Source organism: Condylura cristata, unplaced genomic scaffold (assembly GCF_000260355.1).
Source record: "Condylura cristata isolate star-nosed mole 26May11 unplaced genomic scaffold, ConCri1.0 scaffold00023, whole genome shotgun sequence".
Taxonomy (NCBI): Eukaryota; Metazoa; Chordata; class Mammalia; order Eulipotyphla; family Talpidae; genus Condylura; species Condylura cristata.
In genome coordinates, this window is record NW_004567124.1 from 6,316,233 (window position 1) to 6,342,778 (window position 26,546).

The 26,546-nt window shown below is 50.2% G+C and overlaps 1 protein-coding gene across 8 annotated transcripts in view; it reads left to right on the plus strand.

Annotated features, from left to right (window-relative positions):
* The window catches only part of MEGF11 (multiple EGF-like-domains 11), a 208,855-nt gene that overhangs the window by 118,869 nt on the left and 63,440 nt on the right, over nucleotides 1-26,546 (plus strand). For all 8 annotated transcript variants that reach the window (XM_004687655.2, XM_012728728.1, XM_012728729.1 and 5 more), the window contains 2 exons: nucleotides 20,020-20,266; nucleotides 21,793-21,913. In XM_004687655.2, coding sequence (XP_004687712.1) covers nucleotides 20,020-20,266; nucleotides 21,793-21,913 — 368 coding nt within the window. The remainder of the gene's footprint in view (nucleotides 1-20,019; nucleotides 20,267-21,792; nucleotides 21,914-26,546) is intronic.

The following is a 26,546-nucleotide window of genomic DNA, read 5'->3' on the forward strand; positions in this document are numbered from 1 at the left end:
AGAGTTCTTCAGCTCACTCAATCCTCCCTCCCACCCACACATATACACACATGCCTACTACTGTCTTTGCTTCCCATTCAAGATAGTTCCACTTCAAATTTCATACATTGGGATCTTATTACCAATTAAATAGTTATATTGCACTTAAGTAGTTTTCACAAGCGTGTTTTCAAGCATTCTGTTACCTGATGCAATTATCTCCACTTGACAGGTGAGGAATCAGAGCCTCACTGAGTGACCCTACTATGATTGATGCAGTTTGAGTGGTGCAGCCTGTCAGGGACTGAGCTAGAACTCAATACTGAGCTGCCTGCATACCTTCAGTATAAGGTTAGGAAGGAGCAAGCAAAGACTAGCAGAAGGTGGAAATGGAAGGAAATACTACAGGAGAGCAAGCACCAGAAATCTCCTACAAGAAGGGCTTCTTCCTGTCACTTTAAACAACAGAATGTTCTAGAAATTGGGACACTAGTTTATATTTTAGAGTGGTAAGTGTGCTTTTCGTGGTCTGTGTTCAGAAGTGCATGTGTGGAGTTCAGCACCAAGGACAGGTCATGCTGGCCCTACAGCTCTGGCTTTCTAAGACCTGAGAAACAGCAAGGTATGCTGAGGTCCTATCTTTACCCACTATAGGAACCACTTCCACAATATTTATTACGTATCTGGCCACTGCATGAATGTCCCAAAGTCATGTTTTTCCATGGTTTTCACTTGGAGAAACTTTCTCAAGAGTTTGTCAGTTAACTCAATCCCCTCCCCCTTACCCCTCCACACAGACATACACACATTTTTAATACCTTCTTTGTTTCCCACTAGAGATAGTACCACTTCATACTTACATATTACCAATTTATAGTTGTATTGCATTTAAGTAGTTCTCACAAGCATGATTTTAAGCAGAGAAACATGCCCACTGTTGGGAAGAGGATCACCAAATTATTTTTAAAATAAAATATTTGTGACATAGAAAATATAGTGAACTAATATGAAAAATGTGCCACCCAGATTGAAATAATAATTTTCACTGTATTTGTCTCAGACCCTTTTTTAGGAAAATGAAATTCCTAAAAGACCTTCAAATAAAATAATAATATTTGAAGTTCCCTTTCAGTTCTTCCTGATCAAATTTTCTCCCTTCCCTTCTCTCTCCCTAAAAGCCATAAGCATGATTGTTAAGACCCGTCAATGCAGAAAGTACAGTCAGAGCCAAAAGAGTTCCTGGATACTTCCTTTTCCAACCCTGTCTTTTAGCAGATGAGAAACTACAGCCTGGGGGGATGGTTTGGTTTAGGATTGCAGAAGTGTCCTAAGCCATTTCATGGCCATTATCTTTAGTTTTATTCTAATCTTTGATGTGAGGTGTGACATGAACTGGTACATCCACTTTAAAGGTCAGGATTGTTCATCTGTCCTTTTAGCTTTCTACCTGAAACATCCAGAGAAATCTCAGTTGGAAGAATTGGCTCATTCAGTTTTCCATATGAAATTAGAGTCATGGTAAAGATAACAGAACACTAAGAAAAATTAAATGGACTTGCCTTATGGGGAGGGTTAGAATGGGACTGAGCAGAGCAGGACTCTGGGTGATGGAGCAGGTAAATAGTTTTGGTGAAGGTGAGGCACATGGAAGCAGGGTCTGTTGGAAACATGGGAGCCTAGAGAGACTGGACAATGGGAAGAGTGGGTCTGTGTATGGAGATCTCCAAATGCCAGGCTTCCCTGCATCTGGGCTTGTGCTTCAGGGCACAAGAGCCATAGAAGGGCTTTATGCAGGGCAGTGACCTCATCAGATTGGTCATTTGGAAAGATCACTCGGCAAGCAAGAAGCAGTGGGCATTGCGGCTGGAAGTGAGGCTCTGGTTTGGACACTTGCTGCAACTATCTACAGTTTCCCAAGCTTAGTGCTATTTAGTTTCTTGGGCTATAACAATGACTCTCATAGCTGATCTTGGGACAGCTTTTCCCTACCCTTCATTCACTTACTCCCAGGGATAGAAATTTGTCTTCATGAGATGTGAGAAAAACATAGCAAATAAGGAACACCGCCATTACTCACCCTCACATGGCAAGGAAAAAGCAAAGGGAGGTATTTTGCACAGTTCACGTTAGGTTTGCATCTGAAATTCAGCTTGCTTGTTGTAGTGGAAGCTACCCTCAGTTTCTGGAAGACTTATCTAGGCTCAACATTGCCTCTAATTCATAGTGTGACTTTGAACTAGTCACTTTCCCTTTCTGGGCCTCTGTTTCTTAACTTGCAAAAGGGGAGAACTGGAGTAGGTGATGTTAAAGCATCTGCATATCTAATACTTTGAACTTAAGTCCTTCTCATCACCTTTTATGACATCATCTATGAGCTTCTTAATTCCTGAGGTCTACAAATAGTCTGCTCAGTGCTGGTTCTTCATAATCATAACTGCTACAATTTATTGCCCATTTATTGTCATGTGCTTGGCACTGTATAATCACATTTAATTATTGCAGCCACCCTAGCAGACAGATGCCGTTTTCATTTTACAGATGGGGAAATAGGCACAGAGCTTAGTAACTTGTCCAAGGTCGTCCAACAGAACCACAATTTGAACCCAGGTCTGTCTGCCTCCACACTACACTCTCAATTCTTACGCCTTAATGCCCAACTTCAAAGTCAGGCCCAGAGCAGGTCCCTTTCAGTAGCATCCCTTTCCAAGCTCATCTTTTCTACATCAAACCGTGAATGAAAAACTTGTCTGAGGCTCTCATGGGCTGTGTGAGTGACCAGGCCCCACCCCCTCCTGGAGAGCTCTGTGAGGAACTGCCTCCTGTTTGCTCATTTTAATAAGATCTTTCTGTCTCCCAAGCCTGAGTGATGACAGGTAGCCAGCTAGAACTAACTACAGTGTTAACTTTGCCTTGAAATCCTACATGAGCTCCCCATCTGGAGACAGTTGGAACCATGAGCCCACTAAGCAACAGAAGCCTGTCTCCCCACCACCTCAGTGAGGCAAGAAAACTGCTTTACACTGAGTCGAAAAGAGCTGTACACATTCAGTCCCAAACAACTTGCTTTCAGCCCCTGGTCCTCTCTTCCCAGTATTCAATTAACTACCAATTATACATCAAGTGTTCCCCAGTCTCTTCCCAGTCCCTGACCCACAACAAGAAAAGACCACAGAGCTCTCAGCCCAGGTTTAAAGGCATTTTGATTGTGCACCAGAGTTTATTCTGCTCCCTTCACTTGAGCCTGGATTCTTTTGAAGGTGAAATGCTTTAAAAAGAAAAGAAAAGAAACCACACACACTGGGGAGGCCCACTGGGAACCCCTTTGTTTCAAACATCCAGTTCAGACAGCATCCTCACTTCTCTCCCACACATCTCCCAGCATACTCCAAGCATCAGCTCTACCTCATCCTCCCACCCAGACCCCTTAATTTAGGTCCTAACCATTGAGGAGAGGGAAATGAGAGAGAAAGACGGTAGAAGGAAAAGAGAGTGAGAGTGAAGAAAGAAGCAGCAAAAAGCAGATGGAAATAAAACCTGTAGAGAGAGGAGAGACATCAGAGGAAGCAACTATTAAGCCTCCTACCCTCCCAGAGAGACTGAGCTAGAACAGGACCACCTGCCAATCAGATTCTTGGTGGGGGCAGCATTCTGGACTGGGCTGTGGGTGCTGGGGCTGGGGTCTAGCAGTTCCAGTCATTCTCCTCTCCTCTCTCATACCAGCCAGTAGGGTTGCTAGATACAGATGTTCAGTTTGTGCATTGCAAAGAGCAGGCCCAGAGAAACTTCTCTGGGGTGGCTAATGTGAGCAGGTGCAGGGACTCCAGCCCTCCCAGCAGTCCCAAAGGGTCTCTTCTACACAGAATCACCCACACACGACCTGAAGGCTGCTCTCCAGCCTTACTTTTTCTAGATGTGCCTGGGTTCCCCGCTTGTGTGAGCTCTCGGTAGCCAGATTTTTTGTCACCAGCCCACCAGATTTTTGTCTTCTCACCCAGACACCGAGAACCTGGAGATATTCCACTCAGAGTCTCCTACTTCTGGCCTTCCTGCACATCTGTGATTATATCCCTGCCTCCAGGCTTTGCTTATGCTGCTCTCTCAAGCCTTCCCCCACTCCTCTCCCTTATGCCTAAATTCATTCTTCCTGCAAGCCAAGCACATCCCACCTCCTCCCTAGGGGCTGCTCCCCTTCTGCACTCTCCAATGCCACAGTGTGCCATCCTTCTCCCAGGGCATTAGCTCCTTGACTTCGAGTGTGCTTCTCCCTTGTTTTTGTTGAAGTGTCATTGTGCGACTCTCATCTCCACCCAGGCTGTGAAAACCTCAGCACAGAAGTCATGCCATCTTTTTATCCCTAGCTCCTCTAACCATTTCTTATATCAAATTTGCTCATGAATTATTCATTGAATCAGCAAACATCAGTGTTGAGTGCTGACTACAGATCAGACATCATGTTAGGTATTATGTATACAGTGGAGAATAAAATAGACATGTTTCCTGCAGCAGCTGCTCTTGGTTCCCAGACTGCACAGTGCTTACCCTGCATGCTCAAGGCTGCCCAAAACAAACACCTGCCACTCTGCCAGGGCCACAATGCACAGTGAGTGAATGGCCATGCCAGCAGCCTTCAGCCAGGGGCAGCCCAAGAAGCTGAAAGGTAAATACCCTAGCTTTCTTGCCCCATGACTAGGAAAACTTTGATTGTTCCCTGTTCTTGTCTCCCGTGATTGGAGTGGATTAACTCCAGTTGCACTTTCTCCAATGCCCTCAGGGTCTGCTTCTGGGGAAGCCCAACCCACACCGTGCCCTGAAAGGATCTACAACCAGGTCATGGTGATAATGACTGGATTCACCAGTTTATCATTCAAGCTACCTAATGGGCTTACTCTTGCACTGACACGCTTTGGCCAATGACTGTGCTTGCTTATTTACTTATTTTTATGCTTTTTTGAATGGATCATTGATAATGTTGAAAGGCCTGGAAGAATTTTATGGGTGAGGCAGGAAAGGTAAGGCTCCAGCTGTCAAGCTGCTTGTCCAAGGTCTCAGAAGTGGTAAGGGCAGGAGTGGGTTTCAAACCCAGGTCTGTGTGATTCCCATGCCTGCTAGGGAAGCATCTACCTCAATAAAAGTTAACAGACAGTAGTAGACCAAAAAATTAGGATGAGATAGGGAGCAGATTCCTGAAAGCATCTCTAAGGAGGAACCATTTAATCTGAGCATTAAAAGATAAACGGTGGGGGGGAGCTTTAGGAAAGGGGGAAGCCCCTTCCTTGTGTGGCATCTCCAGGACCCTTGGGAGTGTGATCCCCCATATATACATGGAGGACAAGGATAGGCGGCTAAGGAGGCTAAGTCCCTTCTGACAGAATGAAGGGGCCATTTTTACTACATTAAGCTCATTAGATTTCCTCTGAAGTCTGAGGCCCCTAAAAGTTCAAGGAACATTCCAGGAGCATAAAATGTGGATGTGTTGCTTAATAAAGCCCTTGCCACTGCCTGCTGTGGACCACGCCTGTAAACATCGGAACTGCTAAGGGTCATTAACCCCATCCCATTTGCTTGTGTGCTCTTCCTCTCCAGGTGGCTGGGCAGTCAGCTCCTGAAGCAGCCCTGGCCTTTCCTGCACCCCAAGACTCTTGTGGTTCTTATCTGCATGAGTCCCACCACCACTGAGCCCAGCATGCTCACTTTCCAGCTTCTGGCAAATGCAGCCCCCGCATTTAGTAATGGGTGATACAGCTTTCAGGCGTTACTCCTTGGCACCCAGAGACATAAATAACAATAAGGGAGCTATATTTAGCCAGGCCTCTGCCGCTCCTGGGGGGCTCCATACCTTATGAGATCTCAGCTTGTGTATAACTCTCGGCACATTTTCTGAATCACCTGGATGCCAGCTCTAACTGAACTGCACCAATGGATCCTCACCCCCTGCTCCCCAGCTTCCCTCCCTAGATGTCTCTTACCTGGTATGGGGAGCAAACAAGGGCATCTCACTGGCACTGGGCATTGCCATGAGCAAATCTGAGGCATGGAAGGACACATGTTCTCTCTTTCTGACTCCTCAGCCAGGAGGTCCAGGCCCTCACAGGATGATGGATAGGAACCTGCCTCCTTCTGCTCCAGGGCTACAGGTCCTGCCCACAGGAAAGTCCTGCTTCCATCCTTTCAAGTCACAACAGAACCCTGTAAGAGCTTCCCATTGCTCTAAAGTCAAATCCCAGCTCCTCGTGCGGCTGTGTGTGATCTGGCCCATCTCCTTCCTCTGGAGCCATTTCTCTCTGATTTTCTCTTACAGTGTTCTGGCTGTTCTGCCCAGCCTCCTCCCTCCATGATCCTGCCAAGCATTTCCCCACCTCAAGACAGTGGTCTATGCATTCGCTTCTACCTGGCAGGCTCTTGCCTCCTTCTCAACCTTCAGCTGTCAGTGTAGCTCACCTTCCCAGAGAGGCCTTCCATGACCTCCTAATAGAAAGGAAGCCCCTAATAGCTTCTAGCAAGCTCTTATCTGCACCTTAACCTTCTTACTACAGCTTTTAATTTTACATTAGTTTCATTTGTTCACATATTTGACAAATATTTATTGAGCACTTACTCTGTGCCAGACTTTCAAGTGCTAGTAGGGCCCTCAGTGAATAAAACAAAGCTCCTGCCCTCATCCAGGTGGCTTCTAGGAGTCTCCTACAATAAACCAAAAGATGAAAATAAAATGATCACATAATGTAAGAAGTTCCTTAGAGAAAAAAATAGGTGAGGGGATTGGGAGAGAACTTAGAAAGGGAGGCCCAAGCAGGCTCTGCAGGGTGTCTTTTGAGAAAAGGCAAATAAGTCCTTTATTTGCTTGTTCATTCTGATCTGCTGAACCATTTGCTCCAGGAAGATACCCACATGCTTTACTCCCCACTGTACCCCCGTACTAGTAGGTACCCCAGTACCTTTATGTAGGGAATAAAATGAACAGACCCCTCTCCCACTTCTGCCCCACTACAATGGAAGTATCTTTCTTTGGCTTCATCCTCAGTAGGTACCAGGAGTGGCTGGCCCCCACCCTCCGATAATAGCTCTCAGTAAAGAGAAGGCCATTTGTCACTTGCCCTGGGGGCCCCTCTCTCCAGGGAACCAGAGGGCCTCATCCAGCAGTGATGGACAGGGAGTCTTCTGACTGGCAGGCCCAGTGAGGAGCTGCTCTCAGAGTCCCTGTCTACTCAGGGACAAATGGATTATGACACAAATGGTGCAAATAGCAAGACAGTTGAGGGGGGACGCCAAAGAGATAGATAGGGGTTCCTGCCGACTGGTGGATGTTATGGTTAACTGACCTGCCCCGCACCCACTGGGGAAGCAGTGCTCTGGAGAACGGTGGGTAGGATCAGAGCCTGGAGACCCGGAGTTGTAAGCTTCGAGTAAGTTGCCTCCTCCTCTGGGCCTCAGTCTATCCAGCTGAGCAATGGTAACGTCAGTGTTTGTGTCTGTAGTCTGTAAGCACAGAAGTGCTTTGGAAGATCAAAGGTATTCTACAGATAAGCAGGCTAATCCGAATGGCGGGTTAATTATAAGGACTTGGAAGAATAGTTGTATAAAGTGAGGTAGGTATGTGTGTATTGTGTTTGACTTGGAAATTCTGTTATGTCTATGATTCAGTGGGCACCTATGAACAAAAACGCAGCACACACACTGGATCTCTAAGACTGAACACTTTGCTTCCTCCTTTGAGTTGCTGTTCTCCACACCTGAGTCTTTACCTCTAGTAGTTCCTCTTAGAGAGCTCAGAATGTCTCAGATGGAAGGAGAATTAGGGATGACCTAGTGCTGTCCTCTTTAGAGTGGGGAGGCCGAGGTCCCAAGAAGAGATACAGTTTGACTAAGGTTGCACAGAGAGTCCACAGAGGGGCCTGGATTAGACTTCTAGTGTCCATCACTCCCAGATGTGGCCAGAGGCAGAGGTAGATGGAGGGCAGAGGTTTTCTTGGGTCTCCAGCAAGATGCCTCCTCTCTGTGCCTCAGTCTCCATCTGAAATGGAGATGTGAGGGTTATTGGGAAGGTTCAGTGACATCCTACCTGCAAAGACAGAGGTTCATCTATGAGCAGGATCATTGCACATTAGCTGTCACTCTGGAGAGAGCCAGCAGCACCCACCAGCCACACAGCCATTCTGACCCGTGGGGTCCTGTTCTACCGGTTGGCATGTCCTTGGTTACAGCCATCATGTCCTCTTCTTTGAGGCAACACAGCAGCTCCTGGACCTTCACAGGACTTCCCAGGGGAGATGAAAGGACAGAGATGACACCCCAGTAAAACCTCCTGTGAACACACCAGTCCTCAGGTGCTCCTGCAGGGTCGACACCCTGATTGTCCCAGTGAAAGGGATTTGAATCTCAGCTACTTTTTCTTTTGTGCTTCATCTCCCTGACCTTTGCTGATCTAAGAATGGTGTGTGGATCCAAGTCCTGGAGTGGCCACTAGTCAGTGATGAGATGAGAAACTGAGAGTAAGCATTTTGAAACTTGGAGCAATTTAGCACTTGCTGAGACTGCTAAGCATGTGGTTGGCCAAACTGGGTGTTGTCAGTGTGCTGGCGAGTGCCACGTGGTGCCAGCCACATGCCACTGGTGCTCAGTTAGGACCAAGTGTCTGTGCTGGGTTGGAAAACAAACAACAAAAATGCTCCTTCCCCACAGAGTTTGTCTGACCTTCCCTCAGTAAATAACCCCCGACCCCAGCCTCCAAGGGAGGTGGGGGCTGCAGCACCCCCACCCCCAGATTGCTTTCCCCCTGGACTGCCCCTCCCTTTATCTTTATGGTCACTCCACTCAGGCTGTCTTCCCCTGCTTTGCCACTTGTAGAGATCCTGTGTCTCCTAGATCCTAAATTAAACCCCATTGCCCCACGAGGCCTTCCTAGGCAGATCAGTCCTTTCCCCAGTGTACCCCAACCCCATTGCACTTGCGCCTCTGTTAAAGACATCTCCAGTCTGGGGGACCCACGCCTTCCCATGGCTCCCAACTAGGCCTGATTGTGATCATTCTTGAAGACTGACAAGGTTCTTCCACCCTTTTTAAGCCCCACCCAGTGGGCCTTCATCCAGTCAGTTCTTAATAAATGTCAGCCAAGGTGATCCAGATCCAGATACTGGACCCAGGTACTGCCTTTGGCAAAAGAAAAAGTAGCTCAAATTCAAATCCCTTTCTTTTCTTTTCCTTTTTTTTTTTAAAGATTTATTTATTTGTACATACAGAACTGGGGTACAGGCAAGAGGCTCAGGGGCAGTGAGAGGCCTCACCAGAGACAGAGTGGGGAGCAGAACAGTCAGATCGACGAAGTACACTGCTGAGGGGAGCAGAAGGCGGGTCAGGAGAGGTCTGCCGCTCCATGTGGTCACCTCCGGGACAGGCGGGGATCGAACTCATGCGGAAATGGCTTTAGATTCTCAGTGCTGTGCTTTAACCCGCTGCGCCACCAGGGAGGGCTCTCAAATCCCTTTCTATGGAACAATCAAGGTGTCAACCCTGCAAGAGCACCAGGGTAGCCCGTGTGTCTGCTCCTAGAACAACCTCACCAGGCCTCAGGGTCGGGCATTAACTCCCAAGATGAGCAGCAGGTGGAGGCCCCCAGGCCCACCTGGCCTTGACCTACAACCTTCCCTTAACTGATTCCTGCATGACTCCCCAAGCACCCTGGCCCAAGTCACCCCACTTTACCACTCCCTGGTGCCAGTTCCGCTGATGAGCTGCCGCATCAGCCACCACACAACTCCCAGTCCCTGGCTTCCTCTGTTCCTCTTCCCACCTGATGAGAAGGGTCCCGGCTCAGCCATGAAGAGGGCGACTGGTAAGCTGACCTCAGTTTAGAAGTGCCCTGGGTCCCCAAAGGATCCAGGCATCTACAGACTCCACTTCATTGCTGTTTTTTTTTTTTTTTAAGATTTATTATTTATTCGTATAGAACTGGGGTACAGGCCAGAGATGCGGAGGGTGAGAGGATTCACCAGAGACAGAGTGGGGAGCAGAACAGGCAGATCGACGAAGTACACTGCTGAGGGGAGCAGCGGGCGGGTCAGGAGAGGTCTGCCGCGCCATGTGGTCACCTCCGGGGCAGGCAGGGATCGAACTCATGCGGAAGTGGCTTCAGCCTCTCAGTGCAGTGCTTTAACCCGCTGCGCCACCAGGGAGGGCCCTCATTGCTGTTTTTTCTGCTTCCTGTGAGGTTTGACTGGGCCCCCAGACAGAAAGTTCCTTAAAAATTTGGGAAGGTGAAGACCAGTCTGCTGCTTCCTGTGTGCATCTGTGGGAGTGCTGGGCGCTGAAGTGGCTGCTCAGTGAGGGAGCAAATGAAGAAGTTACTTTCTATTGCAACAAGAAATTCCTCTGGTAGACCTAAGGAAGAACTTTCTGAGTGGGAGAGGAATTAAATGAAGACATTTTAAAATAGAAAGTTTACTAGAAATTAGGCTTTTATGCCCCTCCCCTTTTAAAGCTCTTTAATCCTTTGTCTTTATGTGAGAACCTAGCAGAAAACTCAGCAGTTCTGGAGCTGTGGAATGGGGAGCTCCAGGGTCCCCACCCAGATGTAGGGTTCTTTGGACTCTGTGGGTCACAGCCTGACACCTGCTGTCTGGACAAAAAACCCATCTCTGTACCAAGTCTCTGGACAGAGCCAGAGAAGCTCTTTCCACCTGAGAAGAGCTCACTGTTCTAGAAAAGCCCAGGGAAGTGCAGGGGTAGGAAGGGGTGGGCGAGGTCGTAGAGTGGGCTCACCCCTCAAGAGGGGCACACTGGCACCCGTCACCTTCCCACATCCTTTCCCACTCCCACCTTGAGCTCTTTCCCTGGAGCCCACGTCTGGGGATCCCACTCCCAGACATGAAGCTTTACCAAGTTCCCTTTGCTCCCCAACCCTCTTCCCACCCCCAGCCTTGGGGGGGGGGTGGCTGGGAGCTTTGAAAGGGAGGCAAGGGGTGGCCATGCTGGGAAGGTGCAGGGCCACAGCAGAGGAGGCCCCTGGCAGGTCTGTGGTGTCTTTGCCAGCTGCCTTTGAAAGGCTCTTCCAAAGGGGTAATTCCTTTGTGCACAGACATGATTTATGAGGCTTTCTAGGCAAATTGTGGAGATAAATGGTCTTTGGGGCTGGGAAGCTTCAAAGGCAGTGATGCAGGCAGATCAGAGGGAGCTGGGCCTCATTAAAAGCCTGTGGTGGTGAGCGGGGGTGGAGAGAGGCCTTTGAGCAAGCTAAGGACACACTAGCTCTGGCCAGGCCTGTGGTCTGCCTTTTGGGCAGCCCCCAGCTTGCCTCTCTGCTGGGCCTCTCTGACTCCAGTGTGGACGTTTCTGAAGCAGAAGTACTGAGGTTATTGAAATCATTGACCAGAGACAGATGGATGTTGGTACATGAGTTACAACTTGGACACTAGAAGGGCAGGGATCGTCAGTGGGGACACTCCTGCAAGGAGCCTGTGAAGTGCAGGTCAGCCTCCCCCTCGGCATGGCCTCAAGACCTTCAGGGGCCCAGGAGTCTCAGCCTTTCCTGCCTGTAACTGATGACCTGGACAGGACCCTTCTCGCTCTGGATCTCCATCTCCTCTTTCTACAGGGAAAGTACTGGAACTGCAAAGTCCCAGCTCCGTTCCCATACCCATTCCTATAGCTTGAGGAGCTAGTATTTAATGTCCCTGTTTGAGAAACGGGTTATGGGCAAGTCACCCAATCAAACCTGATCTTGAGTCTTTCCTCTGTAAAATGGGGGTAATTACAGCTACCTCCAAGGAGGCATTAAATGGAACAAGTTTAGACCCTGTCATTTACCTAATGGCTATATTCCTCCCTCCCCCACTCCCACCCCCATCATCTACCCATACAATAGTGAAGCTTTGTAAATCCAAAGCTGTGAAGCTGCTAAATGTGCCTTTCACACCTTTACATCTCCTCCATTGAAAGCAAGTAAACACACACACACACACACACACACTCACTCACTCACTCACTCACTCACTCACTCACTCACTCACTCACTCACTCATTCACTCACTCACTCTTCCTAATAGGCTCCCAGGTATGCTAATTAATACCCCAGGTAACTGGGGTATTGATGGCTGCTAATATCTCGTGATGTGATTAAACCGTCCCACCCCACACACAAACATGGGACGGTACGTGTTTTAACCTGGAGTCCCGCAGACCCAGAGGCATGGAGCCCTGACAGTGGGATGCCAAGCAGACCTGGTGATAGCTTGAAGCTGTGCTGCTTTCCAGATGCATTCATCCACACAGAGATGCAGGGCTCTAGCAAAGGGGTGTTACTGAGTCTCTCCATTTCTTCCTGATACTCTGATGACGTGAAGTCCCTTAAAATGGACTTGGTTGTCTGGAGCTGTGGTTAAGCCTGTGGAGATGGAGATGAGGAAGGTAATGAGCTGAGTGAATGCTTTGCTCAGGGCATTTTAATGCCCCCATTAGCTTTGTTTCCTCCTCCTGGCCTGCTACCCCTAGACCCTGACAGCTCCCACACCTCCTGCGCCCTGGCCTGTGACCCAACAGAGTGCTGCTCTCCCCAGTTGTGACTGCTTCAGCTGCAGCAGCTTGCCAGCACCCTTCCAGTCCTGATGGATCAAAGTTTCCCATATTCTCACCTATTTCTCAGCCTCTGGAACAGAGCGGGTGCTCAACGACTGTCTGGCAAGTGAATACACGAGCCTGCCACCCCAACAGCTGTTGCGATGGGCAGGAAGAGACCTAGAGAGACATGGCAGATAGTCTCAAATCTGGCTCTTGCGTGCAGTTGCTGTGTGGCCACAGGCAAGTCACTCAGCCTCTCTGGGTTAGTCTTCTGACCTGTAAAATATGGGGTTACACAGGATGACTGCCAAAACCGAGTGGTAAGAAAACCAGTCTCTGTCTCTCAATTCTGCCTGTTACAATCAGCATTGATTTTGTCTTGAAGAGGACATTAGTCAATATCTGAGACATTTCAGTTGTCTGTGTTACTGGCCTCTAGTGGGTGGAGGCCAGGGATGCTGCTGGCCATCCAGCAGTGCATGGGACCCCCCACATAATTCTGGCTGAAAATACCGTTTGTGCCCTGTGGGTGTTTTGGTGGTGGGAAGGTGATGGTGACGACATCCTACACTGTCAAAACACCAACAAGGATGTAAAACAATGTACTTGAGTTAAAAAGGAGAAACGATACAAACTAAAAAGAAAATCAATTGTACCAAGATTGAGCAATCTTGACCTAGTTATTTTGTGTCTGAACTTCAGGTTTTCAGTTGGAAAATGGGAACAGTCCCACCTCCTATGGCTTGCTGCAAATCTCCTTTGAACAAAGAAAAGTATGACAGTTGGTAAACAAGGATTCAATAAAGTAATCCAGTCCCGGCCAGGCACCAGGGTTAGGTTTTCCCCTGTGTGTGTGAGTGTCTGCTCCCCAACCTCTGTCCCAGAAGACTAGGGGCAGGTGGGGGAGTAGCCACATCCCGCAAAGCACTGAGACCCTGCCTCCGCATGGAGGTTTAGGGAGGAGGGATAGAGATAGTGTGGTTAAATAATGGGGAGTAAGTAACAAGTGTAATAAATAGATCACTAAGAGCTAATGATACATCGTTATAATCCTGTGCTGTCAGCATCTTCTAGACTTAGGGACTGTGTCAGGAGATTTGGGTTTTAATCTGTGGCACCTTGGTCTATTAATATTTAATTCCAGCAATCTAAGTGCTGGAGAGATAGGGAGCTGAGCGATGGTTCCGCTCAGAGCCCGGGTACACACCTCGCATTTTTCTTTTCCACTTAAGGACAAATACACCTCCCACCCCTGTTCCTTCAGGCCTGTGTTTCAGGTGGGGCTATTTAGCCACAGAGCACAGATTCATACCTATCAGGGCCCAAAGAGACCCTGGCATCTATTACTGCTGTTTTTTATCCCCCAACATTTAATTTTTATATTTTTCCTTTTTTAATTGAAGTGACATTGAATTGCAGGATGATGTAAGTTTCCAGTGTGCCTCATACCTACTGATGCTTCCTGGGGTGGACACTGGAGCATGGTTTTTCCTAGTGCAGGACTGTCCCTGATTATGTGTGACAGTCTAGTTCCCCTGACCCTCATTTTAGATGTCTCTTGGAAGAGGTGGCCTAGTCCAGTCAAGAATTACAGATCCAAATCTGTCATTTTACAGACATGAAAACAGAGTCCCAGAGTGGGGAGGGGCAACCCAAGATCACACAGCACTGCCTGTACCCCGCCTTCCCAGGCTTCCTCAGAACTGTGGCTGGAAAAGAGCAGAGGGACTCAGCCTCCAGGAGTTTCCCTGGGCTTTTATTGGGGCAAGTCAGGTGACAAATGGCCTGGCTCACCGGGAAGTCACTTTATCAGCTGGACTGGTTCTGAGTCCCTGCTGCTCCATCTCTGCCACCCTGTCTGCTGCTTTGTAGACTTCGGGTCAGTGCCCTGGCTTGTCAGCAAACCCCACACTCTCCTTGGGGTGGGCAGGGACACAGGGACCGTGGGGAGCAGATTCAGGGCCATGGCCACTCCTGAGAGGTATTCTGATGGCTCAAGACTTTCCCCTGCTGGGGGGCAGAGGGTGCCCTCTAGTGCAGGGGGGGACTGCTCAGGGTCAGAGGATTCCAGGTTGGCTTCTGTCCCTTCACCTTAAGTAGACTCTCCTCTTTGTTGCTGCCTCATGATTCCCATGTGTGGATAGGGAGGCCTGTCACCCCTCCAACCCCCACTCAGGCCCAGCACCCTCCTGCCAGACTCTGAGCAGAACCTGCAGATCTCCAAAAAGCTAAAGTTTTTTTTTTTAAGATTTATTTATTTATGCATACAGAACCGGGGTACAGGCCAGAGGTGCAGCAGTGGTGAGAGGCTTCACCAGAGACAGAGTGGGGAGCAGAACAGGCCGACTGACGAAGAACACTGCTGAGGGGAGCAGCAGGCGGGCCAGGAGAGGTCTAACGCGCCATGTGGGTCACCTCAGGGGCCGGCGGGGATCCAACTAGCGCTGAAGTGGCTTTAGCTTCTTAGTGCTATGCTATAACCCACCAGGGAGGACCCAAAAGGCTAAAGTTTTTAAAAGGACCTATGCTTGGGTCCCACCCCCTCAGAACAATGAAATCAAAATGGGTATGAGATACAAACTAGAGTGTTTTGGTTTTTAAGACTTTTTATTTACTTATGCATATGAGAACCGGCATACAGGCCAGAGGTGGGGGAAGGGGGTGAGTATTCTCTGGAGACAGAGTGGGGCGCAGGACAGGCAGATCTATTGAAATCCACGGCTGAGGGTGAGACAGGAGAGATCTGCTGCACCATGTGGGTCAGCTCCCTGGCTGGGGATTGAACTCATGTGCTGCGGTGGCTGGCCATAGCTTGATAGCCTTGAGACTTTAACCCCTGCACCACCAGGGAGGTCCTAGAAAAGAGTGGTTTTAAGATCCTCATAGAGTGATGCTGTTGTGCAGCCAAAACTGAGAAGGAGGTGAGTTAACCTACTACAGGAACAGATCCAGCCACACCACACATTTCTATCCATAAGCCTTCACCACCTACCCCCAAAGAAGACACAACCTTTGGACATATCAGCCAAAGCTAAACATAATTAGGACGGAGTGCCTGTGACAGGAAAAAAAAGTGTGTGAGGGGGTGACATTCCAAGGCCAAATTGGATTATCTGTGGAAGAAGGCGAATTCCTGTTGTAATTTTAATGACGAGAGTTTTTATTCACCTTCACCAGGGCGAATAATTGACTCTCTGCAGGTCCGCCTCATTTCTCTGTCATTGCTGGGGAATGAGGTGTTTTTAAGTGGATTTTCTAGATAACTGAAGCTTATCCCTTTGAACCCTAACTTTTTTCTTTCATTTAATCACTCTGGGGGGAAGTTTCTATGGAATAGATTACACACTTCCATGCTTCCTTAATCAGAATATTCTAAATTGAACATAGCCTCTTCCTGTCAATTTGTACATGAAGAGTGATTTACCCCTATACTGATGACTCCGAGTAGCTGATTTTTAGTCTACAGATGTTTTCTCTTTATTTCCTGGTTCTCCACTGGGACATGGAGCTCTTCCTACATATTTTAGGAGCCCCACAAAGTAATATACACACACAGACACAAATGTACACATGTAGATCTGTTAGCACATGACCAAGCGGTACCCAAGAACTCCCCAAACTTGCATGCTCTAAAGGGTTCTGGCCATCCATGTGCACAAAAGCAAAACAGACATTTGGTATGAAGGCATTTTAATACTAAAAATTAGTATGTATAGAAGGGAAGAGAAAGGGTACTTTTCTCAGTTGGTCACCCCAGATTACCCATCCCCCTATGGGGGAAGGCACAGCCAAACAAGGCCTGTCTGCAGTGGAGCTACTGAGGCCTGAAAACTTACCACAAATCTGACGGAAAACCGTCGGAAAGAGGTTCTGAAGTAGGTCCCAGAAGGTAGGGACAAAATGAGACGTCACATCAAGATAAAGGCTGCTATTATTAGCCTCCCCACATGCCTCACACCCAGCATCTTTTCCAAGTGTCTTTACATGTCTCTCCTGCACGTGTTTCCTGCCCTGCAGTACCTTGCCCTGCAAGTCCAGCTGCAGGAACAAAAGGAATCCCTCCTTCCCTAGCCCACCTGCCTTCCATGGTCTATAGCTTCACCTGGCCTGTCAGTTCCACCCCTCATTAGGTGGGGCAGGGAAGGTGGTGCTCCCCTTGGCATATTGTTAAGGGGAAGGATGTCCTAAAGGAACTCTGCAGAGTTTTGTGGACCCCACCCAATACTCCAGCTTTCTGGACTCCACCCCCTACTCCAGTGATCGGAAACTACAACTCCCAGCAATACCAGGGAGAGAACTGTGAGGACCCAAGGGTGGAGCTAAGCAGGCATTCTGGGACTTTGGGGGATAAATAAGGCGCCATTTTCTACAGCTCTCTCTCACTTGGGAAACAGCTGTTGGGACCAGTCACATGACTTGGGGCTTTCAGTTGGTTTATTACCAGAACTCCTAGTCAGCAGAGCTGATAAGATATTCCAGTTATTTTGTATCCAGCTCTCTTTCCCTGGGTTGTTCCTTTTCCTTCCCCTTCTGTAAGTAGACCCATCATTGACCCTTTTGTGTGTGCCTGCAGTACAACTGAATTTTAAGCGCGGGTGAGGCCCCACAGACAGGCAGCCCTGTTCACACGGGAATGCCCTGTAACAGTATCTGTGCATGCACTCACGTGCAATCTGGTCTGAGAACCAGATTGTCAAGCTTAACAGAATCATGATTAACTGCTCCTCTGATACCCTGAATTGCCCTTATTTGGCACTTGCCAGGTGTTCCAGCATCTCTGTTCCCACAAGACTGTACACTCCCAGAGGGCAGGCCACTTCTGGCACTAGCAGGCGCTGGGTAAATGTTTGTAGAATGGAGGTGCAGTTATGCTTCCTACTGGGTTTTATCTGTGCCCAAGAGGAGGGAGGTCACCTGATGGGCAGGGTGTAACTGTGTGCTCTAGGATGCGCTAAAGACAAACTGACTTTGGATGCCAATGCTTTAGTTCAGAGCCAGCATCAGCGGTAACAGCACTAAAAATGAGAAAAAGGAACCCTTTGATCTACCCTTTGTTTTAGATCCTGGGTGTCTCAGCGACAGAGAGCAAATGGCTAGAATCCATCATGTCCCTGCCCCTGTGTTTAGCAGTTGCCACTCTGTCCCCAAAGGCACCTCCTAGTCTCCTCAGAATCATCATTCAGAAAGTGTCCCACTTACCTGTAGTGGGGCAACCTGTAGTCAAAAGACCCGGGCCTGCCCTTGACTGTGCCCTTGAGCAATCACTTAACCTATCTGACTCTTTAGTTCCCCATCTGTAAAATGGAGAAATAAAAGAAACTAACTCTAGTTAGTTCTGGGTTGGCGTGAGGATTACATTTTAACAATGCCTGGAGAACTTTTAGCATGGTGTCCGGTATGTAGTGAGCCTTTAAAATGTGATTGTCACTGGTATTAAATGCAATCAAACATGCAGTTTGAACTACATATACTTGTTAACAAGAGAAGATAGAGAAATGTACAGTAGATAAGTCTGCTAGTTTCTGCTGAGTGCATGTCCCAGAAAAAGGGTGAAGTGTGGGAGACACTGGAGAGCTGGGTCCTCGGTCCTGTGAGGCAATTTCTGTGTAAGTGGGGGTTGTCACTGGATTTGATTTTTAACCTCAGTCATGGGAGTATCAGTTAGAAAATGAAAAATGAGGGGCCCTCTCTGGTGGTGCAAGGGGTTAGGATGCAGCACTGCAAGCTAGCCACAGCCGCTTCAGTGAGAATTGGATTCCCCTACCCTGGAGGTGACCCACATGGTGACCTCTCCTGACCCACCCACTGCTCCCCTCAGCATTCTACTTGGTCAGTCAGCTTGTACTGTGCCCCACTCTGTCTGGTGAAGCCTCTCGCCGCCCCTGAGCCTCTGGCCTGTACCCCAGTTCTGTATGCATAAATAAATAAATCTTTTTAAAAAATGGAAAATGAGGTTCACTAAAAACTCAGTTTGTGTGTGTGAATGTTTGGCGCACACTTGTAGGAGGGATGAAACAAGACAGGGTGACTGGGATTCTGGATCCAGGGTGGTTCCCTCTACTACGGGTTGAGGCCCACCCTCATGACACTCACCCCTTGACCCTACTCAGCCATTGGCAGTGCTTCCAGGGCCTTGAGAGGACTGGCCGTGACTCCACCATCAACCTCTTGGCCCCCAAAGATTCCAGGTGCTGGGCTTGCTCGAACCTGAGCCCAGCCACGCCCAGCTCTCCAGAGCCACCAGGCTCATTGTGCCTGCCCCAGTCACACTGCCCAGATCCCACCCACCCGCCCTGTTGCTCTCTGAGTATCTAAAGCCTGGAATCACTGGAGCTGAATAGTCTAAGGACCCCGCTCCCTTCAGCAGGCAGTAGGGCCAGCAGCCACCCCAGTTTGCTCAGGCCTGAGAATTGCTTGGAACGAGGGACTTCAGTGCTGACACCAGGACTGTTGGTCACAGTGATGGGCAGACAAGTGTGACATCTTTTATAGTCACTTCGCATGACTGCTAGGATGTCTTGCTTGGCTTTCTCAGCTGGAAACAATCTTTCTCTCCACTGAACTTCTGTGTTAGTTGTGCCTATCTGTCCATGCCTGGGCTCCACCCCTATCCACACACCCCACCATCCAGGATTTCAGTGAGACAGCAGTCTGAGGACATCATGTTACTGAGCTGAGGGTCAGAATGGGAGGCGACGGCAGGTGGGGTGATCTGCCTGGCACACTGCCTCGTAGCCCTTTCCATGGTTGGAGAGGGAATTTCTGCAAAGCCAGCTCAGATATCGCTCTTTGAAACAGCTAATTACATATAAAGATCTTGAAGACTGTCACTTCCCAGGGAAATATTTCCTTTTCTTGCTTCTTCTGAAGCTGGCTGCTCAGAAAGTAATGTAATTGAACTGAGGATGCAGCATGCAGGGGAGGAGGCTTCACGGGAAGGGGGAAGCAGCAGGTGGGAAGGTGACCTGGCTTCGGGCTGGGGCTGGGCAGGGAGTTAGCAGGCTTCAGTGCTGGAGCGGTTGTTGCAAGAGGTTATTGCAAGAAGATAAGTTTCCAGAGGAGGGAAGAAGGGCTGAGGAACGGGGATAGCGTGACAGGGAAGAGAGGTGGCAGACTGGAGTGGTGGCCTGTCTGAGGGGAACGTTGGCAGCCAACCAAGAAGAGTAAAGCCTGCGGCTCCAGAATTTCAGGACGGAACAGGAGGTGCAGGAGGGGGAGCCATTGGCTGGAAGGGACCAGCCCCCCGCTGGGAGACAGATTCAAGAAATGTGTTACGGAAACAAGCTTCTTCACTTATGTGATATTTGGGTGACTCAGTAAGGAGCGGATGGAGGTTAGGAGTGCCAGGCTTCCACCCACACACCCCTTACCGCCTCCTCTCCAGGGAAGAGTGATGCAGAGGTGGGAAGCCTTGAGCAGCGGTTCTGGGGTGCTTTGCCCCGAGGAGGGCCTATGGGGGCCTCTCAGCCCTGACCGTCTCCTTTCTTGCAGGCTGTGACAGCGACCACTGGGGCCCCCATTGCAGCAACCGGTGCCAATGCCAGAACGGCGCCCTTTGCAACCCCATCACCGGTGCCTGCGTGTGTGCCGCCGGCTTCCGCGGCTGGCGCTGTGAGGAGCTCTGCGGCCCCGGCACCCACGGCAAGGGCTGCCAGCTGCAGTGCCAGTGCCGCCATGGTGCCAGCTGCGACCCCCGCACGGGCGAGTGCCTCTGTGCACCCGGCTACACTGGTGTCTAGTGAGTAAAGGGGTCACTGGGCGTGGGGGTTGGGGGGTGCCTCTACCCTCCCCACAACTGTGTGCCCCCCAACCTCTGGCATGTGGGAGTAGAAGGAGGGGTCCCCTCTTCCTAGCTGTATAATCTGTAGTCACCCCATATCCTGCAGAGAATAAGGGAGGCCCTTCCTGGTAGGGGCCTGGGACCCCTTTTCTGGGTGTAACCCAGAAGCCACTGCTCATGTGAAGCCTGGCCCATCCAGGCTCTTTGAGACAGAGGTGAGAGAGATGCCCCAGCAGACTTCCTGCACAGATGGGGATTTTGCTATGTCTCTTCCTCTCCCCTACTTGCTCCTACCAGACCCCAAGCACCCCCTGACTGCAGTTCCCTGGAATCTGCAGTGACAGGGGACCTCTAAGGCTGCTTAGTTGGAACCCCTCAGAGACAAGATGATGTTCTCTTCGCTACCCTGCGGAAGGTACTGGCCTCCCAACGACCCTGCATCCTGAAGCACCCAAGACTCAGGCTGCAGACACAGCCTTGGCTAAGGGGTGTTCCCTACCCTGCAGTCTGGCCAGCTCCAGCGAGGGGCCACTGGACTAAGGCCGAAGGCCAAGACCCCTTGCAAATCCTTCCCCTCATCTCAGAAGTGCCCCCTCCCTGCACATAACCCTGTCATGGTAGCTGAGAATCTTCCAGAGCCTGGAGGGGGTGCAATGGGGTGGAGGGGGGGCACAGATGCTCCTGTTCTCTGAATCCAGAGAGACTTCTGAAGGCTGCTCTGTGTTACTTCTCAGTGCCTTTGCTCACGCACGCCTTTCTGTCTGTCCCTTCCTCCTAGTCTCCTGATGAGACTAACTTCATCTTCCCAAGTAAAATGTCTCCTTCTCAGGATTATGCCAAGCGAAATAAGTCAGAAGGAAAAAGTTAAATACTGGATAGTTTCACATATATGTGGATTGTAGAGAAACCTAACAAAGGGCCAGACAAAGAAGCTGATCATACATCTAAGGCATCCTGGGGGTGGGAGGAGAATGGAGGAGGGGCGAAAGCAAGTGTGGGAGGAGCACAGTGGACTGTGGGTGCTTTGGTGGTGGGAGAACTATGGTGGCCACACCTGAGGGGAGAAATCCTATACTGTCAAAAAATGAGCAAGTATATAAGAAAAAGGTTCTTCATTTAAAAAAAAATGTTTTTTTAAATAAAATAAATAAAAATATCTTTATAGCAAACCAAAAAAGTCTCTCTTGCAGGCAAAGCTTCCTCAGCCTTCCCTCCCCAGAACTATGCTAACGGCAGTTCAGGCATGCCACACGTCCCCGCCAGCAGGCAACATTCCAGTCTCTTATATAGGAGCCCTGCTTCCCCCTCCTGGCAGGGAGCAGAACTGCATCTCAGCTGACCCTGTGTCCAAAATAGCTCAAACTGGCGGCGAACTCACTGAACTCCTAGGGAGCCCTGGGCCATTGGAACTGGCAGTGCTGTGGCCCTGCCGTCTGCTCTGAGTGCTGCTGCTTCTGACCAACCCACTCTGCTTTCCCTTGCAGCTGTGAGGACTTGTGCCCGCCCGGGAGCCATGGGGCTCACTGTGAGCTGCGCTGCCCCTGCCAGAATGGGGGGACCTGCCACCACATCACCGGCGAGTGTGCCTGCCCCGCGGGCTGGACGGTAGGTGGGCCTGCAGGATCGGGATGGGGCTCCACAGAGGCCTGCACACCCCTCGCTCGCAGGAGCTGTGGCGAGCCAAACTCCTCTCCCACCTCAATGCTCTCCTTCCAGTGTGTGGTCGTGGCCTCATTAGACAGTGCAGAGGTGTCACTATGAGGGACGTTCCTCTGCATGTGGGCCCCCATGTGCAAAGGAGCTGAGTTTACCAAGTGGTTCTGTCTGTGGGCATGTGTGTTACTTGAAGGGCAAGAACTCTTGGGCCAAGTGATGCTGAAAGGGCTGGGGTAAAGACGGGGGAAGGGAAGATAGCAATTCCCGGCCTCCACCAGTGTTCACAAACACACACACGCATGCATGCCCATGCACACTGAATGGGCCCCCAAATCAAGTGCAGGTAATTTCAGATGCAGCCTTTAGTTCAGGTCTCATGCCTGGAAAACACCATTTTGGGGGAGGGGGATGAGATTTATAACCTCACAGGCCTCAGTGAAGGTACCCATTGTTGACCCTGAAAAAGGCCCACAGTTACCCTGGTCTCTATTACACCATCAGCAAAACTGACAGCCACAGCATGGTTTTCCTGATGGGAGAAGGCTCTGATGAGACAGTACATGTCAGAAATGCCTTGCACACTCTGAAGTTCTCTACAGCCGCCTGTTTTATTTATCCCTGGATGCCACAGACAATCAATAAGCCTCTTTAGTCACCATGCTCCACCTGCCAGTACCCCCACTCTACCCCCACAGGTCCTTGCTCCTCAGAAGCAGAGTCCCTGAAGCTGACTTTCCCAGCCACATCCCTGCGTCAGCCCGTGTAACCCACATGTCAGGGGATCTCTGTGACACAGCTGTTTGCCTCCCCTGGGACCTGAGGCTTTGCAAAGCCACAGATGTCTGGGCTGCTGAGCAGGAGCAGGGTATTTCTGGAGGCTGCAAACATGGAGGTCGTAGAGGGCGGGCAGGCAGGATGCCTGCAGGGACCATTGACACAGGTACAGATTCTATCAGAATTTTTTAGGACAGGAAAGGACCTGGGGGATCAACTGGCCCAACAGCAGTCGCTGGGCGTGGGGTTAGGTGTAAAATACCGATTTCCAGGCTCCACTAGAGACCTTCTGGGGCCCAAGAGCTCTATTTTTAATAAGCTCCCCAGATGATTCTGAGGCAGCCAACCATGTCTGTAAGTCTGCATTTGAAAATAATTGATGGAGACCACAGGATTTCCTTCTGTGTTCTCAGAACCCTAGGGTGTTTTGGTGGGGAGGGGAGGAGGGGGAGCCTAATAATTAAGACTCTTGACTCTCATGCACCCCCACTTCTCCATTTTCATCTACTTTCTATATTGAGATTCTAAATAAGTTTCACATGAAACAGGGTCTCCCCGCGATGGGAGGTTTGGACACCACACTGTCCATCATCAATACCTTCCTTTCTCCGATGAAACTGAAGCTCAGAGAGGCCGAGTGCCCCTCCTGACTCCTCAATTCCATCCCTCAGTGTGTGTGGTCTGTCTGTCTGTCTGTCTGCCAGTCTCTCATTTGAGAAAGACAAACGGGGTTGTAGCCACCTCTCACACCTGTCCACTTCTCCCCCTCTCTGAGAAAGCGTCTCATCTCCAGCCAGCTTCCAGAATTCCACCCCACGGCGGGGTCCTCAGAGACCTGCCACGGGCACCTCCAGATGTCATGGGGGACAGCTGGTCACAGGCAGGCAGGTACCTATGAAGGCGTCTGAGGCAACTGACAAGGGGGGAGGATGGAGAAAGCAGCACTTGCCAGCACAGTGAGAGGTTTTTCTTCCAGATGATAGGAACCTTTGTCAATAGCAGCCTTTGGATTTTGTGTTTTTAATTTTATTGTAGACAACTGCATTTCTATTTTTGACACAGCATTTAACTTGCAGATTTGTATGAATTATTAATGCCCCTCGTGCGTGCAGAGTCACGGTGTAATGAGGCTGCAGCTCAGGCCTGAGGCCCTTCCCAGGGAGCACTGTGGCCATGGAGAGTTAGCCGTTCCTTAATATATTCCCCAAAGGTGGACCCTGACTTGTTGTGCCGGGCAGAAGGGTCCCCCTTTACCCATCCGCCTTTGCTCCACTTTCTCCTTGGCCCAGGTGGTTCCGCTCGCACTCAGAGCTCATGAACAGGCTTACCGACCCATGTGATGTGTGTCCCACAGGCCAGAGGGCAGCACAGAGCCAGAGAGGGCTGCCAGGAGCCCTGGCCCTGCAGGCTCTCCAGAGAGTCCCAGTCACCAGGCCCTGACTGTGAGCCTCTTGCCCAGCCATCATTTGTCCCTTCCAGGAGGGACCTTTGCAAACAGCAAGAGACATTGTTCCCTCTACTTTCCTGGGCTCTGAGACCTTTTGGAGGAGAGAGATCAGGCGCGAGAAGTTTGAGAGTAGCACTGCAGAGAGATGGGGTGGTCAGAGGAGAGGCGATCAGCTCCTTTGGACTCCCCAGTCTGATGGCGGAGTGTCATGTGCAGGTGGGTGCTCACATACGCACATGCAGAGGAAACAGCTGAGGAGCTGGGAGGTGCTTCCAGAGATTAGGAGTGTCGAAGAGCAGTGGTGAGGCTGCAGCTATAGAAATCACAGATGCTCAGCTGTGGGAGGGGTGCTTCAGGACCCCCATGCCCCAGCCTGGGGCATGGATCATTTTCTTAGCGCCCATAGTAACCACACTGTCCTGTCTGTTGAGAGCATCGGTGCCACCCTGGGACAGCAGTGACCACGAGGAAGGCCTTCAGAGGCTGGGTTGCCTCCATTGGCATGGCCTTCGCCATCTCAGCCCCTCCTTTTTGAAGTTCTACTTGGCCAGGAATCTCTTAAAGTGGAGTTGGTTTCCGGACTCTGTCAAAGCCATTTGATCCAGCCGGTCCTGAGGGGAGCCACGTGCTTCGCCACGTCAGCGGCTTCCTACAGGCCGCACAGCCCAAGCTCCCACTGCTGTTGGAAGCTTGCGCTCAGTTGCCTGTGAGACGGGTGTGTTAGTCAGCCTGGCTGTCAGCATCCCACCAACTGGGTGGCTCAACAGCAGAAAGGATTTCTCTCAGTTCTGGAGGCCAGAAGTCTGAGATCCAGGGCCACAGCATTGGTTGTTTCTGAGGCTTCTCTCTTGCCTTGCCAAGGGCTTTTCCTCCCTGGTCTCCACCTGGCCTTCCCTCTGTGGAGTCTCTGTCTTTGTCACCCCTTCTTACATGGACATCTGTCCTGTTGCATCAGAATGACTCATTTCAACTGCTACCTCGGTAAGGCCCCTTGCCCAGTCACATTCTGAGGTATGGGGGAAGGGTAGGATATACAAATTTGGGGGAGACACAGTTCAGCTCATAACAGAAGGAGAGAAGCCGTAAGCCACGGCCTTCTCAAGCTGGCACTTTGCTGCCTGCTGTCTCCCCCGCATCTCCTCAGAAAAGTTGTCCTTCCAAACAGCAGGGGCTGACTACTTGTATGAGTTCCTCCTGCTGTGTATATGAGGCCCCTACCGTGTGCCATCTCGGCAGGGGTCTGCGTGGCTTGAGTTCATACTAAGTAAGTCCTGCTCTTTAAGGCACTGTACTAGGTTCTTTCACATCTCTAATCGCACTTCTTCTTCACCACTCTCCAGACCAGGGGTTACCAGTCCCACTTTAGAAATGAGGAAACTGATGCTCAGAATGGACCCCATAACTTGTCCCATCACGGCCATCTGGGAAGAGGCAGAGTGGAGATTTAAACCAGTTCTTGATGCTGAAGCCCATATTCTTTCCACCACACCAGGCCCCAGAACTTCCAAGGGACCGTGTTCCTTTGGACCTTGAGAACTCACACCTAAGGAGAGGTGTAGGGACGCAGGAACCTGGGGTGCCTGTGTGTATGTGTCTGTGTGTATATATGTGTATTTGCATTCACATGTGTGTGGGGGGCCCCATAACACTCCATGTTGGGGAGTTCCAGTATAACCCTCTGAGAGATGTACTGTTAGGACAGCTTAGATGTCCTGTCCATCCCAGGGCCATCTGTGGAAGACTGACTCAGACACTGGCCAGAGACTTTCCCCCAAGGAATCTCTAGAGATTGTGGGGTGCAGTGTTCTCAGACGCCACCATGCCTGAGGTCCTCACTCCTTGGAGTGCCCCCACACCCCTCCTCACATACACATCTCACTGCCCTGGGGTTCAATCCTGCCTCCTCAGTCTTCCCTCACCCGTGCCTTTCAGTACCCTCATCACACCCTCATAATGTCCCCTAACTGTGTGTGTGGGAAAAGTCTCAGCTAAAATCCTCCCACTTAATTTGGAACAAGTAAATTGGATGATGCTGAAAGATGACTTGGGTCTGGCAGGGTTTTCCTAACTAGCTTCCTCAGGGTTAGCAATTATGGGTGCTTAATAGTTGTGTGTTAAACTAATTGATTAATTAATTGTGGGAGAATCCTTGATCTCCGTAAGAGAAATGACTACCTCTGGTGTGGGAGAAGCTGGAAGTGCAGCAGGAAGCAGAAGCAGGTTAAGATTTCCACTGGGGGGCCACTCCCTGGCGCAGCGGGTTAAAGCACAGCACTAAGAAGCTAAAGCCACTTCTGCATGAGTTCCATCCCCGCCCCAGGAGGTGACCACATCGCATGGCAGACCTCTCCTGACCCGCCC